We start from the raw sequence: 16248 nt of genomic DNA, 5'->3' as shown, positions 1-16248 counted from the left end.
AAATAAAGTTAAGAGCAAAAAAATAAAAAGCAAAACAAGATGGCTGAACCTTTTTTTATATAAAAAGATAGACTAAATTAATGTATAGCTATGGGTAAAGTTTAGAGTACAAATTCATTGAAAAAATTATTATTAACTTTCAATATAATAAATTTCGTGTCCAAATATTTTATTACCAATATCACAGTTTTTCAAATGCGTGACAGTGTACTTTGACAAAGAAAATAAAAGAATGTTAATAAAAATACAACATTATTCAATTTTTAAATTATGATATAAAGTGGAATATGCATTCTTTTTGACTGATTTTAGTGATTACACGTCAAAACCAAATAGTTATTATTAGAATATTTTATAAAACGGCATTACAAGGATAAATAAAAACATATATCATATAAGAACAACCTTTCTCAATTATTGATAATTATTGATGTTATACCCTCATTATTTTCGTCATTTGTTGTTGTAATATTACATCTCGACAAGTGAATCTGCAACCAGAAATTTTGTTACAGTATTTGTGATGTTTTTAACCTTATTTGATATGCTTTAATTGTTTTTTCTGATTCTCATCTAATTATTACAACTTATTTTAGAATTTAATTCCCACATAAACCAAATTTGTAATGTAGCAAAGATGAGCTGCCACCAGGAGTTCTTGGTAGCCGAGTATTCTGTGTGTGGTTTCAGATTCGCAGGAACACCAACTGTTTGTTTTTTTGTTTGAAAAGAAAAGAAGAAAAAGAATGTGATGGGTCACGGGTTTGCACTGTAGAATGAACCCAACCCAACCCAAACTATCTGCAATTTCAAGTTGATATTTTTAATTTTGATTTCTTAGACTTTGGTGGGCCCTTTTTGTGTGGCTTACATTAACCCTCTCGAAAACATCTAAGGAAGAAGATCTTTGCATCCACGTGGCAGAAGCAGAGACAGTTTAGCAGCACAAAATATCAGCATGAGAATCCACATCCATATCTAGAACCAATGAAGAGTTGCTGAGTTGTGCATATCCTCATCCACAATATCATGCCACCCTTCTATAAACTTTTGTAGTACCTTCTTCATTCTCCACAACACACTCACAAAACCAAAGAAAGAAGAGACCTTTAACCACACAACACAGCCATGGCCACCACTGCTTTCCAGCAATCAGCATTCGCTGGTCAAACAGCTCTGAAGCAGGTCAATGAGTTCGTCCGCAAGACCGGTGGCTCCGGCAAAGGTCGCACCAACATGCGCCGCACCGTCAAAAGTGCTCCTCAGAGCATTTGGTAAGTGCTCCACTTGCATCCATGTACCGTCTTATACAACAAAATGCTAGTATATGGTATTACTAGTTATGAGTTTTGGTATAATAATACTAAATTTACATGCAATTCCATGCTTTTACGATTTTGGTGTTGTTTTGCCTCGCTTGTTTACCCTATAAGGGTCTGCATTGAATATCAAAATCTAATTCTGATAAAAGAACACAGCACAAGAGCATCTATAGAACTGTATTTGTACTCTGTGTTGATCAACTCTCAGGCCTAACTAGAAATCCAGTGATTATGCAAGCATGATTACTATTGTCTTGTGAAGATAATAATAACACTGTGTGCTAAGTGGGGTGTTAGCTCTATCTGTTTGAGAAAATGACTGATTTTTCATTGGGTGTGATTGTGGAACACAGGTATGGCCCTGACCGTCCCAAGTACTTGGGTCCATTTTCTGACCAGATTCCATCATACCTGACCGGTGAATTCCCTGGTGACTACGGATGGGACACAGCTGGATTATCAGCTGACCCTGAAACCTTTGCCAGGAACCGTGAGTTGGAGGTGATTCACAGCAGATGGGCCATGCTTGGTGCTCTAGGAATCGTCTTCCCAGAGATTCTTGAGAAGAATGGTGTGAAATTCGGTGAGGCAGTGTGGTTCAAGGCTGGTGCACAGATCTTCTCTGAGGGAGGACTTGACTATTTGGGGAACCCAAACCTGATCCATGCTCAGAGCATTCTTGCCATCTGGGCTGTGCAGGTTGTGCTTATGGGGTTTGTTGAAGGTTACAGAGTTGGTGGAGGACCTCTTGGGGAAGGGTTAGACCCTATCTACCCTGGTGGTGCCTTTGACCCTCTTGGTCTTGCTGATGACCCTGATGCATTTGCTGAGTTGAAGGTCAAGGAACTCAAGAATGGTCGCTTGGCTATGTTCTCCGTGTTTGGTTTCTTTGTTCAAGCCATTGTCACTGGCAAAGGCCCTATTCAGAACCTTTACGACCATGTTGCTGACCCTGTTGCCAACAATGCTTGGGCTTATGCCACCAACTTCGTCCCTGGACAATGAGCATGTCAACTTGTGCCTTCCAGACGCAATGCAATGCAATCTTTCTGCTCATATTTGCAGTTTTTCCCTTGTGTTTAACTCAAATTTCACTGATGTAACTACACAGCGTGTAGCAGAAGAATCTGTATGAGAACAGTTATATATTACAAATTTGGATCTCTGAAGTATCAATCTCTTGACTAGTGTTTGTTAATTATATGGTTTTCTATTTTCCTCATAGCCTGAACTGAACAAACTTTTCCAAAATTTTAATTGGTTCATACATTAAAACCATGTGTACCAAGTACACCATCGCATTCAAAACTGAGATTAAAACAATAAAAGAATGAATCTTTCTGTTATCTAAATGCTTCAATATTGTAGTCAGTGAAAGAGGATTGAAACTATGATTTCTAAAGAAGAGAACAGCCTACACTTTCTTAGCTCGTTTGGAAAGAATGCAAATAGCATAGAATTTAGACAGTGTTTTAAATCTGACATTTGGAGACCAAATCATGCGCAAGAGTACTTTGTTTGTTAACAATTTCTTTCATAATTATTGTCTTCTTCTTTATGATTTGTGCTAATGAGTAATCACTAAATTTTATCAGTCGATTTTGTTTATTTTTCACATTTTCATGATGAACGATGATCTATAAAAATATTTTTTTAATAAAATAAGGAAATATTACAATAAAAGGTTGTAATTAGGTATTGAATAAAAATTTGACAAGAGATTATTGTGATTCTATTAATATTTGATTCACATAAAAAAATATTAGAGTTGATGAAAGTATTTTTATAATTTAGAGTGTAGTATGAAGAAGAATGGTATTTAATAGGTTGTAAGAGATTTATTTTTCATATGAGGATAATCTGATTCTGATTTATAGCTTTTTGTGAATAAATTTAGTGTCTAAGTTTACTTAAGAATCTTTTTAAAATAGATAAGGATTTGAAAATACATAAGTATATTCCTTCTTAACATAAATAACAAAAGTTAATTATTAATAAACTTTATTTAAATATTTTAAACTTAAATAAGTTGACATCTTATATATATATATATATATATATATATATATATATATATATATATATATATATATATATATATATATATATATATATATATATATACATATACTATTTAGATATAAAATTAAAATTATTTTAGAAAATTAATTTTTTAAAATTTATCCTTTATGGTATAATTTATTTTTTAGCTCGATTAAATTATTATTTTTATTTAAGTATATGTTTATTTTTTTCAAATAATTTTATTTAAAATTAAAAATATAAAAATAAGAATATCGAAAATTTGAAAATAGAAAGGTTTACAGGGTTCAAATCAGAGTAAAATTTTTGGACGGAAATAGTGTATCCGTCCCGCCCCCACGGAGTTGACAATTCCTAGATGCGTTATGCCCATTCGATTGAATGCGTTTCAGTTTTCTCTTTTCCAATTGTATTTTCCAAAACCATTCTTATTCTGTGTTTTTCTTGCAGTAGTGACGGACCAGATTGGGCAAGAAGTGAGGCAAAAGAAGTAACGTGAAAATGTTTTTCCACATAGTGCTGGAGCGAAATATGCTGCTGCATCCACGATACTTTGGTCGTAACCTTCGTGATAATCTTGTTTCCAAATTAATGAAAGACGTGGAAGGCACTTGCAGGTCATTCCCCTTATGGGGGCATTCGAAAATAGTGGTTGAAAATGGCATGTTATAGTTTTACCCAGTTATATAAGTTATTATAGTAAATTTTGTTGTACATTTGATTGAACATTATATAATTTAGATCAGAGAAAAATATTTATCCGTAAGTGACTGATTTGAACCTTGGATGAATATAACATTTGGATTTGGATTTTCAACTATTATGCAGTGGTCGACATGGATTTGTGGTGGCAGTTACAGGGATTGAAAACGTAGGGAAAGGGTTAATTCGTGATGGGACAGGGTTTGTGACATTTCCTGTTAAGTACCAGTGTGTTGTCTTCAGACCATTTAAGGGGGAGATCGTAGAAGCTGTTGTTACCATGGTGAACAAGGTTTATGCAATTCTTTCCTCTTTGGGGTAATTAAACTATGTAACTCTAATATGTGGAGATTGTAGTTTATGACTGTTGAGTTATATTTGTACAGATGGGATTTTTTGGGGAAGCTGGACCTGTCCAAATCTTTGTTTCAAACCACGTAAGTTTGTCTTCAATAATCGGAGAAATGGTCTTTATTATCTACCTGTTATATCTAAAAGGTTGTTAGTATTGTTCTTCATTTTGAATAGTAAAGATGTGTTTTTTAAAGGAATGTTATCCTAGTTTTTAATTTTGAACACTAAAATTGTATTTGTCATTTATTATTTGCCATTTGCTACTACTACATAGTTTAATTTATACTGTGATGATTGTAGACATGCAAACCATCTTAAATTCTAGATCTCAACGAACTCTCTTTATTTTACCTTCTCAAATCGATATATCTCTGCAGTTTTTAGAATTACCAAGGATTATTTTCTGTTCCTTTTCTATTTTCTTAAAATTAATTTAACACAGACTCTGTCATTTCATTGCAATGAAAAAGTTTTACCTTGTTACTCGTACATTTTTATATAACTTTGTTTATTGTGATACCTTTTATCTTCCCTATTAGTTGATTCCGGATGATATGGAGTTCCAGTCTGGAGACATGCCAAATTACACTACTTCAGATGGATCAGTATGTATCATTTATAACTTCCATAATGTAAAACAGTAGAGAAGTTTCTTTTTTATTTGTTGTCATTTGTTTTTCATCTTATGATTATTTTTACTATCAATTTTGTCTTTTGCAGGTTAAGATTCAAAAGGACAGTGAAGTGAGACTAAAGATAATAGGGACTCGAGTTGATGCTACTGAAATTGTAAGAATATATATGTGTATGTATGTATGAATATATCTGTGTATGTATGTATGTATATCATGTTTTTTACTTCATTTTTTTGAATACTGTCGAGATCCATCAGCTTTATCCAAAATTCTGCTTTGAGAAATTTGAATAAATCGAAAAGCATTTTAGCTCTGTAGCAGATGTAGCTTTTGTTTCTCTGCAAATTTTCTACACTATTATGAATGCTTCCCAAAAGAGTCGCTGTTTTTTGCTAATTTTAAATTTTAGCTCATGCACTGGCTTAGCAATAGTATTTGTGCATATCATGAAAGCCGTTATGTGTTTACATCTCTAGGATGGTAGTTTTTACTTGGTTTGCTTGTAATTTACTGTTTTGGCAACTCTATAATCACTATTGAACTTCATCCATTTCAAAAGTTATTTGCAAAGTTCTAGCTACCCTGAGGAAGTTATAAATTTGACATATTTCTTTGGTATGCAAGAATCGTGACAATTCCATGGTGCAGCTTTACTTCATTTCTAAAATCTTGATCGTTGTGACTCGCAAAAGTTGAGAAAATTGAAATAACAAATTCTCCAGTTGCTGCATGCAATGAGAATGATGATACTTTTACCACATTGTTTGCCTTGTTGACTGAATGGTTCCTTCCATGATTATCTTGTATGCCATGTTTGATGATGTCTTCGAATAACTCTTGACATGCCTTTCAGCCTAATGGCAGTTTTAGCAAGTATGATACAAGGATGCATGCTGGCTAATGAAGTTTTAATACTACTGCACATGCTTAGCCCGTGTTTTCCTTCCCTTTGGTTGTATGGCTATATATATGAGCTGTGACACTGTTCAGTTTTAAAATGACAAGTACAGAGATACAAATCGCTTTTACATTTTGGATATTGAATGTTTATCTGTTTTACAGTTTCTGATAATGCATATTTTTTTTTCTTTTTGCAGTTCTGCATAGGTACCATAAAAGATGACTTTCTGGGTGTGATCAACGATCCTACAACAGTTTAAACACCCCTTACTGTATCATTCTGTTGAAAATAGGAGCATTTAATGATTGTTACTTTTCTAACAAGCATAGTTGTCGTGTTTAGTTAAGTTCAATGTATCCTTAAAAGTAGTTCTCCTGAAAATAGTAGTAGTTATTTTGTTATCATTGTATTATTTTATTATTATAAATAGATCACTCTTCTGAGTGAAAAACCTACTATCGATATCCAGAAAATAAATCTTGTTTCTCTATTCTCGTATTGTATCAAAGTTCTCGATTTAAGGTGATTTTTCTTCTACTACAATGCAATTTAAAATATATTTTCCCAACATATATACATATATTATATTATAATTCACAAAGTTATATACAGTTAAAAGTTAAGTGAAGTTCTATATCCTCCTTTAGCATCCAACTAAACTAGCCATCTTAGTACTCATGTTTTAATTGCTACTCAAATTTAAGCGACACAATCATTGCATTGTTTGTCTTCTAACACTTTAGCCTACTCGTTTAAGCCAAGTTTACAAGTCAAATCAACCCATATAAAATCATTTAACAAATCACTAATCTATGCTAAGACATAGCACCAAGTTGACACTCTACTGGTCCACAACCATTCAAATTGCATAAAATATCCCATCTTTAAAGTTAATCTCATCATGGATATACACTGTTCGTTCCACTGAACTTGTTCACATTGAGGGTGTATTAGGATTGTATTGAAAGCTTTCAAACGTCAATTTGTGCGTTTTCAAATACACTAAATGGAGATGGAGCTACTGAAGAGCAACTTTTTCTCAAACGCACATTCTACATTAGAGAAAGCAGAACAATCAAATTCATTCCAAACAAACTTCTATGTAAGAAACCCAGGCAGTGAGCATGTAGCTAGAAACTTGTCACGTTCAAATTAGACAAAACTAACCTTTATGGCATTCCATCAATCCAGAATCCACAAGAAAAATTGTGGAAATGAATTAGAACTAAGTCTACAATCTAAAAGTAGCTAGAGGGTATAGTTAAAGAAAGCTTATTGTTACACGGTAGAGGGATTTGGTCCTATGTCTTTCCTTCATGAACACTACATTAGGACTAATTTAATCATTGATGGCAAAGTCCAAAAATATTCCTTCTCTATTCCTTTTGTCTCTTGTGCACAGCACGACACTCTCCTTCCAGCTCCAAAACAAGAATAGCACATTCAACAGTTAAAGGGTATTAAAAAGGGGGAATTATAGCAACAAGATCAAACAAAGAAGTACCATCTTCTCCTAAGAAAACAGTGGCTAAAATTGACAAGCCCAGATAAGCATTGCATTACCTAACCATTTATTCTCCACAATACTCCCTTCCAAATGCTACTGAGCATCATCATTTTGGACTCTACCTCTCACCCTTTTCCTCCTTCAAAAAGTCCCTTTGGCCACACATCCAGCAACCCTGCTTTTCCCTATACTAACTTTCACCATTTTTCTCCTTGGCATCTTCTCCAACACCAGTCGATTCTAATCTCTGTTGCTATCATCAGGAATCAGTAACATGCACCCAAATGAAAAAAATAAACTATGAACAGCTAAAAATGATTATCTCCTATACATGCACTCCCTTGTATTGTATACCACTTCCAACCCACTCCATGCCAAACCCCACCAAAATATAAAGAACACCCCAATTTCATTTTTTACTCACTGCCAAATGGGTAGGCAAGCTAATGATCCTACTACCACTGTGAACTCCTCCATTGCTCTTCTTCAAGAAAGGTTTAGACAGTTGGAGAAGGTCAAAGAAAGAAGAGAGGGCAAGCAACTCCTTAAACTCTTGTCATCTGAGAACACTTCATCATCTATTATGCAGAACCCCTCATCACAGAACTCTCAACAGCATCAACAACAACAACAATCAAGAATGGTGCCTCCTCTACATAGGCCAATTCTCCATGATTCTCTTTCTCTTGGCCTCAACTTCTCCACACAAGGTGATCACAACACCATGAACATGAAACCACCACCTTCCTCCAATTTATGGCCTCAGGGATCACCAACATCAAGAAATTTTGATACCTCAGACGTTGATACTTCTCTTCATCTGTAAATATGTTTACTACTACTACTTGTCTCTGCTTCCCTGGTACCTATATAGATGTATAATAATATCCCTGTGTTCTGCATCTTTTTGTATCAGTAATCAAGCAGGATTTGTATCAGTTATGCTTCTTTTTTTCCCTTGAAATTATGTGAATAACTTGTGTAATTCGTTTTCATAGGCCAGAAAATTGAATTTTGGGGTTGCATGTTCTCAAAAACATAACTTAATTCCGTAGTTGATTCATAGATTCTTGTTTTCATCGAATGTTCAATTGTTTTCTCGAAAAAATAATATACAATATGAGTTATGATCTAACTCATACTGATATGACTAATCTTATGTAAGATTGGAAATTTGATCCCTTTATATTAGTCCAATGTTTCTGCATTTCATTGAAATTATAAAAAAAAAAACAACTTTTATTTTTAAGGCTAACAATTCTCATTATGTATTTTTTAATGTTTAAAACATAAAAAATTGCTATATATATAAAAATAATTTGTATGAAATATGCAAAGACATGGATGCATCATGCTGTACTCAAATATCAAATCACGCACTTATATATTCAGACACACAAACACGACAATTATATTATGCTCTTTATGTATTTGGCAGTATCTCAAGGTGGCTTATTGAACTTATTTCTCATAGTATTGAAGATAGAAAATATACTACCTGCCATATTGTTGATTTCTAATGAAAAAATAAATAAATATTCTGGCAATATTTTTTAGTTTAAAACAGTTTTCACTAGGAAAAATGTAAATATATATTTATTTATGATTATTTCTTCAATGCTGACTAAGGGTTCAACATTAATGAAAGAATGTGGATAATCTTTAAGCAATTAATTACAAATTTCATGGATTTTCATAAATTATTTTTCTCATTGTTTTTCTTTAGAGACATGTCTAAAAGATATATCCTAACTCAACTCAAAATTTTCAATTTTTTATTTATTTTTCTTCTTTTCTTCATTGATGAAAGAGCAAAAAAATTGTGTTATTCTTTTTATAATACTATTTATGTTTGTCGTTTTACTAAGACAACCATCAAATAACACCATTTATTAATATTGAAATAATTATTTTTCTTATAATTTTGATTTAATTCAAGGAGAATGATTTTCATGTCTAAGCTATGCAGAAAATTGGTCAAAGTTTCCGTTTATAAAATAATAAATTTATATTTTGATGATTTGCAACAATAACTAACATTAATAACAGACTAGTTTTAAACCATCATTACATATAATATTTATTTTCTCGTAATACTATGGAAATATGGACTTCGCAAACGTGTATTTATGTTTTTATTATTTTTCTAAATAGTGATTGAAAATAGAAAAATAATATAACTTAAAAATTATATATGTATAGTTTTGTAAAAACAATAATAAAAAAAGTATTCAACGTTTAGTTATAAAAGGAAAAATTATTTAAATATTTTAAAATTGAGAAAGATTAGTCATAATTTATTTTGCTGAATAAATAAATTATTATTTATATCATTTAATTTTATTGAATAAATATTTGTTTATTTATCAATATCATTTCATTATATAAAGAGGAGACACAATAACTTCATTTTGTATTATATTTTAATTAGATAACTTTACTATTTCATAAATAAAAATAAATTTTTTATTTAATAAAAATTAATAACTAAATATATTTTAAATTAAAATTAATTAATTAAATTCTTTTGGCTGCATAGTTTATTTAATACTGTTTTCATAAATTATATATGTTTTTAAATAATATTATTTTTCTCTTTTTAATTAAATATTCATAGAAATAATAAAATCTATTTCTTCATGTAATAAAAATATAATTTATATTGTTGTTAGTTAAAATATTAAATATTTCATTAAAAGATGAGAAAAAAATTAGTTAAAGGTGTTTTTCTTGTAATAATATAAATATAAATTTTAAAAAAGAAAAATAACCGGTCAAAAACCCGAAAAAACTTAGAGGAAATGGTCGGAACTAGTAGTATCCAGAAGCTTCGAACTCCATATTTTGATGAACACAGCCAATTCAAAACCCTTCTAAAACCCTACCATTTCCCTGCTTAACGAATCCCTCTATCGTGCTTGTGGCTACAATCTTCTTCTCTCAGCTCTTCTTTCTCTCATCAATTCACTATGCACAGACTCTCCACCGCTGCTCGTTCTTCATCCGTCTCCGCCTTGTTGCGCTATGGCGGCGCACTTCGAAGGGACGTGGTTGCTCCCATTTCCTCTTCTCACTTAGCTAAGGTGTCCATTTAGTTCATCTTTCTCCCTTTATGAATTGCTCTTCGGTTTGATTTTTTTATGTTATAATCCCTAGCTTGCTATTCATTCCTCATTTGCTTCAGTAACCAGGTCGATATTTTTCGGTCAGTGATTCTGTTTGTTTTTATAATATTTTGGACTGACGTACTATATTTATAGAAACTTTAATGGATTATGTAGTGTTAGTTTATCTGATGTTCGTGAGATAACAAACACGTGTTGCAACCATTTTGAAATATTGTCGGCTTTTGTGTGTCCCTTTTGTTTTGCTTGTGAGGAGCAGGTGAGTGAGAAGGACACCCAAGCTAGATGGTTTTCTATTCTGGGCACGGACAAGTCCAGCACAATTGAATCTGAAAATCATCCAAACTTGAGAAGAGATTTGTTCTTGGGTAGACGATGTGAATCAACTGCTGCAGAATCTTCTGCTTCTAGTTCCACACCAGCCGAGAGATATGAATACCAAGCTGAGGTACGGCTGTTTTTCATGTTGTATGGTTTCTAATTCATTTGTATGGTTTGCCTTGAGCTTAGCTTTGGATAATATGCTTCATTGGCAGGTTAGTCGGCTCATGGACCTCATTGTTAACAGTTTATACAGTAACAAAGAAGTGTTTCTTAGGGAACTTATTAGGTATGCTCTTTCATAGTCGTAGAACTTTTTGGTACTACTACTATTTGCATATTTATTGTCTGGAAACCTTTTTGGCTGAAGTAGACTTTGTTCGTTTTTGCTGGTGATCCTATATAGAATTATGTTGTTAGAGCATTTGTGTTTAGATGGTGCGAATACATTTATCTATATTAATTAATATTATACTAACAATTGCATTTAAGGTATGTCCTGGTTGTGGCAAGTGATTTCATGCAGATATACTACAATTATCTGTTTTGAATAAATTATTCAAGCTTCTCCTTCAACCTTTTAGGAGACTATTTTTAGGAAGGGATAAAATTTTTAATATAGAATCCATGTATTTGATATTTATGAATGTATGTAACTGCGTGTTGCCCAATCTGCTAATCTATACATTTTTATGTACAGCAATGCAAGTGATGCTTTGGATAAGCTGCGATTTCTGAGTGTAACAGAGCCTGGACTGTTGAAGGATGCAGTTGATTTTGATATCCGAATTCAAACTGATAAGGATAATGGGATCATATCTATTACGTAAGAGAAATAACTTTGGTTTTATATTTAATATACTATTATAATCTCAGTTGGTGCTGCAACATATGCTATATGCAGTGATACAGGCATTGGTATGACTAGGCAAGATCTAGTTGATTGCCTTGGAACTATTGCTCAAAGTGGAACTGCAAAGTTTTTGAAGGCTCTGAAGGTCTTAACTTCTTTTGATATATGCTTTAAGATTTTATTATCTTTATTTGCTTTTCCATTCATGTATATTACCTTCTGACAAATGTGTATCTTTTAAAAGGATAGCAAGGATGCTGGTGGTGACAACAACTTAATTGGTCAGTTCGGTGTGGGATTTTATTCTGCTTTCCTGGTTGCTGATCGGGTATGAATTTGTGTAAAAGTAAATACGTCATGGTCTTTTACTTTTTGTTTAATTTGGTAGTTATATCAATTTGTGTTGTTTGAAGGTGGTTGTCTCGACAAAGAGTCCAAAATCTGATAAGCAGTACGTTTGGGAAGGAGAGGCAAATGCTAGCTCATATACCATAACTGAGGAAACAGATCCGGAAAAGCTGATTCCAAGAGGAACTCGTCTTACTCTTTATCTCAAGGTATGTTGATAATCATCTTTTTTTAACATTAAGTAATTATTTTAGTTTTCTTTTTCCCCGATCTTACATAAGTGATTTTATTATGCCCATTGCTACCTTTCAGAGGGATGACAAAGGTTTTGCTCATCCAGAGCGTATTGAGAAGCTTGTGAAAAACTATTCACAATTTGTCTCGTTCCCAATATACACTTGGCAGGAAAAGGGTTTCACCAAAGAAGTATGGCAATTTAATCCAGATCTTTTCAGTTTGATGGCACTATCTATGATGATATTACTTCTCTTAAGTAAACTTCATCATCCAGTGGATTTTATTTTAGTATTGACTTCAGTTGTAAATGAATTTTGTTCTCATTCTAGGTGGAAGTTGAGGAGGATACAGAGGAAGCTAAAAAGGATGCAGAGGAGGCTAAAAAGGATGATCAAGATGGGAAGACTGAGGTAACATTCTGATTGTTCTGCGTATGTGCTGTATCCAGTGTTTTCATTGATGTGTAATGTGTTCCTTCTGCAATTTTACTCATTGACTAGTGACTTTGACACATTGTCATGACAGAAAAAGAAGAAAACTAAAACTGTTGTTGAGAAGTACTGGGATTGGGAGCTGACAAATGAGACCCAACCAATCTGGGTGAGTTTTATGATTTCCAATTTCATGAGTTGCACTCATAAATATTTTAGAAAATTATTACTTGAGTGAAGTGGAATTACTTTATTTTTGCAGCTCCGCAATCCTAAAGAAGTCACTAAAGAGGAGTACAATGAATTCTACAAGAAAACTTTTAATGAATACTTGGAGCCATTAGCATCCTCACACTTTACCACAGAGGTAAGGATTTTATGGTCTCAAGTGCCACCTTGTTGTGCATAATGGATACCTTTATTTGTTAATGAAAATTCAGAGTTTGGCTGAAAAACTAGATTGATAATGTCAATTTTTCACCATATTGCTGGGGATGTTCATAGTGTTACAGATAATAATTGTGGTGGTTATTTTTATTAACACGTGATGGTTGTTATTTCAGGGTGAAGTAGAATTTAGATCTATACTTTTCGTTCCAGCCTTTGCTCCCTCAGGGAAGGATGACATAATCAATCCCAAGACCAAGAATATAAGACTTTATGTGAAGAGAGTGTTCATTTCAGATGACTTTGATGGAGAACTGGTATAAGCATTTTGCTATCTACATGCTACAACCTTGAGTATCTGGTTGCTATTGTCAAAATTGTATTATCGTGGGCTTATGTGTTTGTTGAACAGTTCCCTCGATACTTGAGCTTTGTCAAAGGTGTTGTTGACTCAAATGACCTCCCACTTAATGTGTCACGTGAAATTCTTCAAGAGAGCCGCATAGTAAGTAGATAGGCCAATGTGAATAAGCTTGATGTTTTACATCTGGATCTCTATTTTATCATACCAGTTATGTCTTACTTAATTTTTTCTGTATTGCTTGAAGGTGCGGATTATGAGGAAACGTTTAGTTCGGAAAGCTTTTGACATGATTCTGGGAATATCCATGAGTGAGAACAGAGAGGTATATTATTATTCTGAAAATTGTTCGTTGTATACACAGTTTTCTTTTATTATTTTTGAAGTTGTGGGGTAGCTAGGAAAAATTTAGGTTAGGAGTATCAACATTATATATATATATATATATATATATATATATATATATATATATATATATATATATATATATATATATATATTATCATTTATTTTAGGTCTCTTTTTATATAACTACTCTTGATAAAAGGGTGGTCTTTTTTTTAGTATTTTACCAGATGACTTGTTCTGTATGCAGGATTATGAAAAATTCTGGGAGAACTTTGGCAAACACTTGAAATTGGGTTGCATTGAAGACCGTGAGAATCACAAACGTATTGCTCCATTGCTTCGCTTTTTCTCATCCCAAAGTGAGGAAGAACTGATTGGCTTGGATGAATACGTTGAGAACATGAAACCTGATCAAAAGGATATTTATTATATTGCTTCTGACAGTGTGACTAGTGCGAAGAACACCCCTTTCTTGGAGAAACTTGCGGAGAAGGATCTTGAAGTAATCTTTGTTTTCTTGCTAGAGTTTACAACTTTGTATGTTTTAAGTACTTATTTCTATCAGTTAATACGTATGTTGGTGTTTTTTGTTGTGTAATTTTTCAGGTTCTTTTTTTGGTTGATCCAATAGACGAGGTTGCCATTCAAAACCTTAAATCATACAAGGAAAAGAATTTTGTTGACATTAGCAAAGAAGACTTGGATCTAGGTTTAACTTCTTTCTTCTCTAAACTTCCTCTCAATAATTTGATTAGACAAAAACTCGCGTTTAGTTTAGCAAATATTTCTTAGTCTCTCTGGCAAATCTTACTGTTGACAATAGCGTGAATTCATAGCTTTGTTTTTTATTGTTCAATTTTGATTCCCATTTGTTGTTTCTTTAGGTGATAAGAATGAGGAAAAGGAAAAAGAAATGAAGCAGGAATTTGGCCAAACATGTGACTGGATCAAGAAACGACTGGGAGAAAAAGTTGCAAGTGTACAAATTTCAAACCGACTTAGCTCTTCACCTTGTGTTCTGGTGTCTGGGAAATTTGGTTGGTCTGCAAACATGGAAAGGTTGTCCTCTTTTCTTAGATTGATCGTGTATTTTGAACGTTTAAGTAACAATGTGCAGCATGTAACCAAACTTGCTGCAGGCTGATGAAGGCACAGAGTATGGGTGATGCATCCAGCTTGGAATTCATGAGGAGCAGAAGGGTGTTTGAGATCAACCCTGACCATGCCATTATCAGGAATTTGGATGTAAGATAAATGGATAATTTCCATTTCTTCGACACGATTACAAATTCAAATTATGATAACGCAATCAAATGGGTATTTTCATTTTCAGGCTGCATACAAAACGAATCCCAATGATGAAGATGCCCTCAGAGCTATCGATCTTTTGTATGATGCAGCTTTGGTTTCCAGTGGTTTTACGGTGAGCTCATGCTTGATTATTATTAAGAATGTCGTTTGAGTTTCCTTCGTGAAGTCCTTAATCTTTTGACTGGTTGTTGGCGTGCAGCCTGATAATCCAGCACAACTTGGAGGGAAGATATACGAGATGATGGGTATGGCTCTCACAGGTAAATGGTCGACACCTGATCAGTTCCAGTCCACTGTAGCGCAGCCCCATATCCCAGAAACTGTAGAAGCTGAGGTTGTCGAACCTACTGAGGCTGGCGGTCAGAAGTGAGAGGACAGTCATATGGACATTTTTGTCTTTTCCCGTTCCCTTCTGTTCTTTCTTTCAAAGCTGTTTGCTTATACGTGAAGTTGTATTCTTGAGGAACGTTGGTGTTGGTAGTAACCATTTATAGATATATCATGAGGAATTCGGTGGCAATGCTATATCTGGAAGCACGTGTAATTTCTTCCTTTCAGTTGTTTAGTCAGTCAAAAGCATCCAGCATTGCAAATAATCATATTCTTTTGTTTGGGAAAAAGAAACCATATTAATTTGGATAAAGATTTCATACGGCAGCATCTGACATAAGAATGACTGCTGCTTTGCTTTGGTACCTGCGCGGTGGTCCATTATTAGTTTGGATTATGGGGCTGCCAACTGGGCACTATTAAAGTTACAATTTTTTTCTAAAAATAAAGCGTTGTCTTTTTGGTGAATGCATTGTCGTTTTCAACACCCAAAATAAATTGAATATTGAACCTTATTAGTACGGTAAATGTGATTATATGATTCAACATTTTATAATTTAGGACATTTTCGGAATAATTTAAAAATAATAGATTTTAAATAAATTGTGGTATGGATGATAACATGTGTTCAAAAATACTAACTTACTAAAGGAAGTGTCTTAAATTACTTTGAGTTAAAAATAATTAGCTGAAATTATTTGAAAAAATGTTTTCAATGTTTAAAAAAAAAAA

At 33.1% G+C, this 16248-nt stretch overlaps 4 protein-coding genes across 6 annotated transcripts; all 4 read left to right on the top strand.

Annotated features, from left to right (window-relative positions):
• The first annotated feature begins 1073 nt into the window (after window positions 1–1073).
• On the top strand, window positions 1074–2498 carry LOC106765086 (chlorophyll a-b binding protein 215, chloroplastic). Its single transcript, NM_001317271.1, is given in 2 exon segments — window positions 1074–1274; window positions 1676–2498. Coding segments are annotated over 2 exon segments (798 nt in total). The 5' UTR covers window positions 1074–1128; the 3' UTR covers window positions 2328–2498.
• A 1159-nt stretch (window positions 2499–3657) lies between these two features.
• Window positions 3658–6448, top strand: LOC106764297 (DNA-directed RNA polymerase II subunit RPB7). Of its 3 annotated transcripts, none has more exons than XM_014648570.2 (7): window positions 3658–3727; window positions 3816–3982; window positions 4194–4359; window positions 4454–4504; window positions 4961–5026; window positions 5142–5210; window positions 6154–6448. In XM_014648570.2, exons 2-7 carry the CDS (start codon window positions 3867–3869, stop codon window positions 6214–6216), a joined length of 531 nt encoding a protein of 176 aa, XP_014504056.1. In that variant the 5' UTR covers window positions 3658–3727; window positions 3816–3866; the 3' UTR covers window positions 6217–6448. The 3 variants fall into 3 exon arrangements, with proteins under 3 accessions (XP_014504056.1, XP_014504057.1, XP_022637487.1); XM_022781766.1 differs by having other exon boundaries at window positions 3704–3727; window positions 3819–3982; XM_014648571.2 differs by having other exon boundaries at window positions 3659–3982; window positions 4194–4350.
• A 1123-nt stretch (window positions 6449–7571) lies between these two features.
• LOC106764680 lies at window positions 7572–8529 on the top strand. Its single transcript, XM_014649011.2, has one exon. It carries the CDS (start codon window positions 7796–7798, stop codon window positions 8288–8290), a length of 495 nt encoding a protein of 164 aa, XP_014504497.1. The 5' UTR covers window positions 7572–7795; the 3' UTR covers window positions 8291–8529.
• Window positions 8530–10259: 1730 nt separating this feature from the next.
• On the top strand, window positions 10260–15785 carry LOC106764678 (heat shock protein 90-6, mitochondrial). Its single transcript, XM_014649005.2, has 20 exons — window positions 10260–10547; window positions 10849–11037; window positions 11126–11199; window positions 11611–11736; window positions 11815–11908; window positions 12008–12091; window positions 12177–12320; window positions 12424–12537; window positions 12678–12758; window positions 12874–12948; window positions 13042–13146; window positions 13343–13483; window positions 13579–13671; window positions 13775–13852; window positions 14123–14377; window positions 14482–14584; window positions 14760–14934; window positions 15015–15120; window positions 15209–15298; window positions 15386–15785. The coding sequence occupies exons 1-20, from the start codon at window positions 10434–10436 to the stop codon at window positions 15554–15556; spliced, it is 2412 nt and encodes an 803-aa protein (XP_014504491.1). The 5' UTR covers window positions 10260–10433; the 3' UTR covers window positions 15557–15785.
• Window positions 15786–16248: the final 463 nt, after the last annotated feature.

The sequence above is a fragment of the Vigna radiata genome, chromosome 6, assembly GCF_000741045.1.
Source record: "Vigna radiata var. radiata cultivar VC1973A chromosome 6, Vradiata_ver6, whole genome shotgun sequence".
NCBI lineage: Eukaryota > Viridiplantae > Streptophyta > Magnoliopsida > Fabales > Fabaceae > Vigna > Vigna radiata.
Note: the sequence above shows the minus strand (reverse complement) of the source record. Positions and strands in the feature narration are given on the sequence as shown.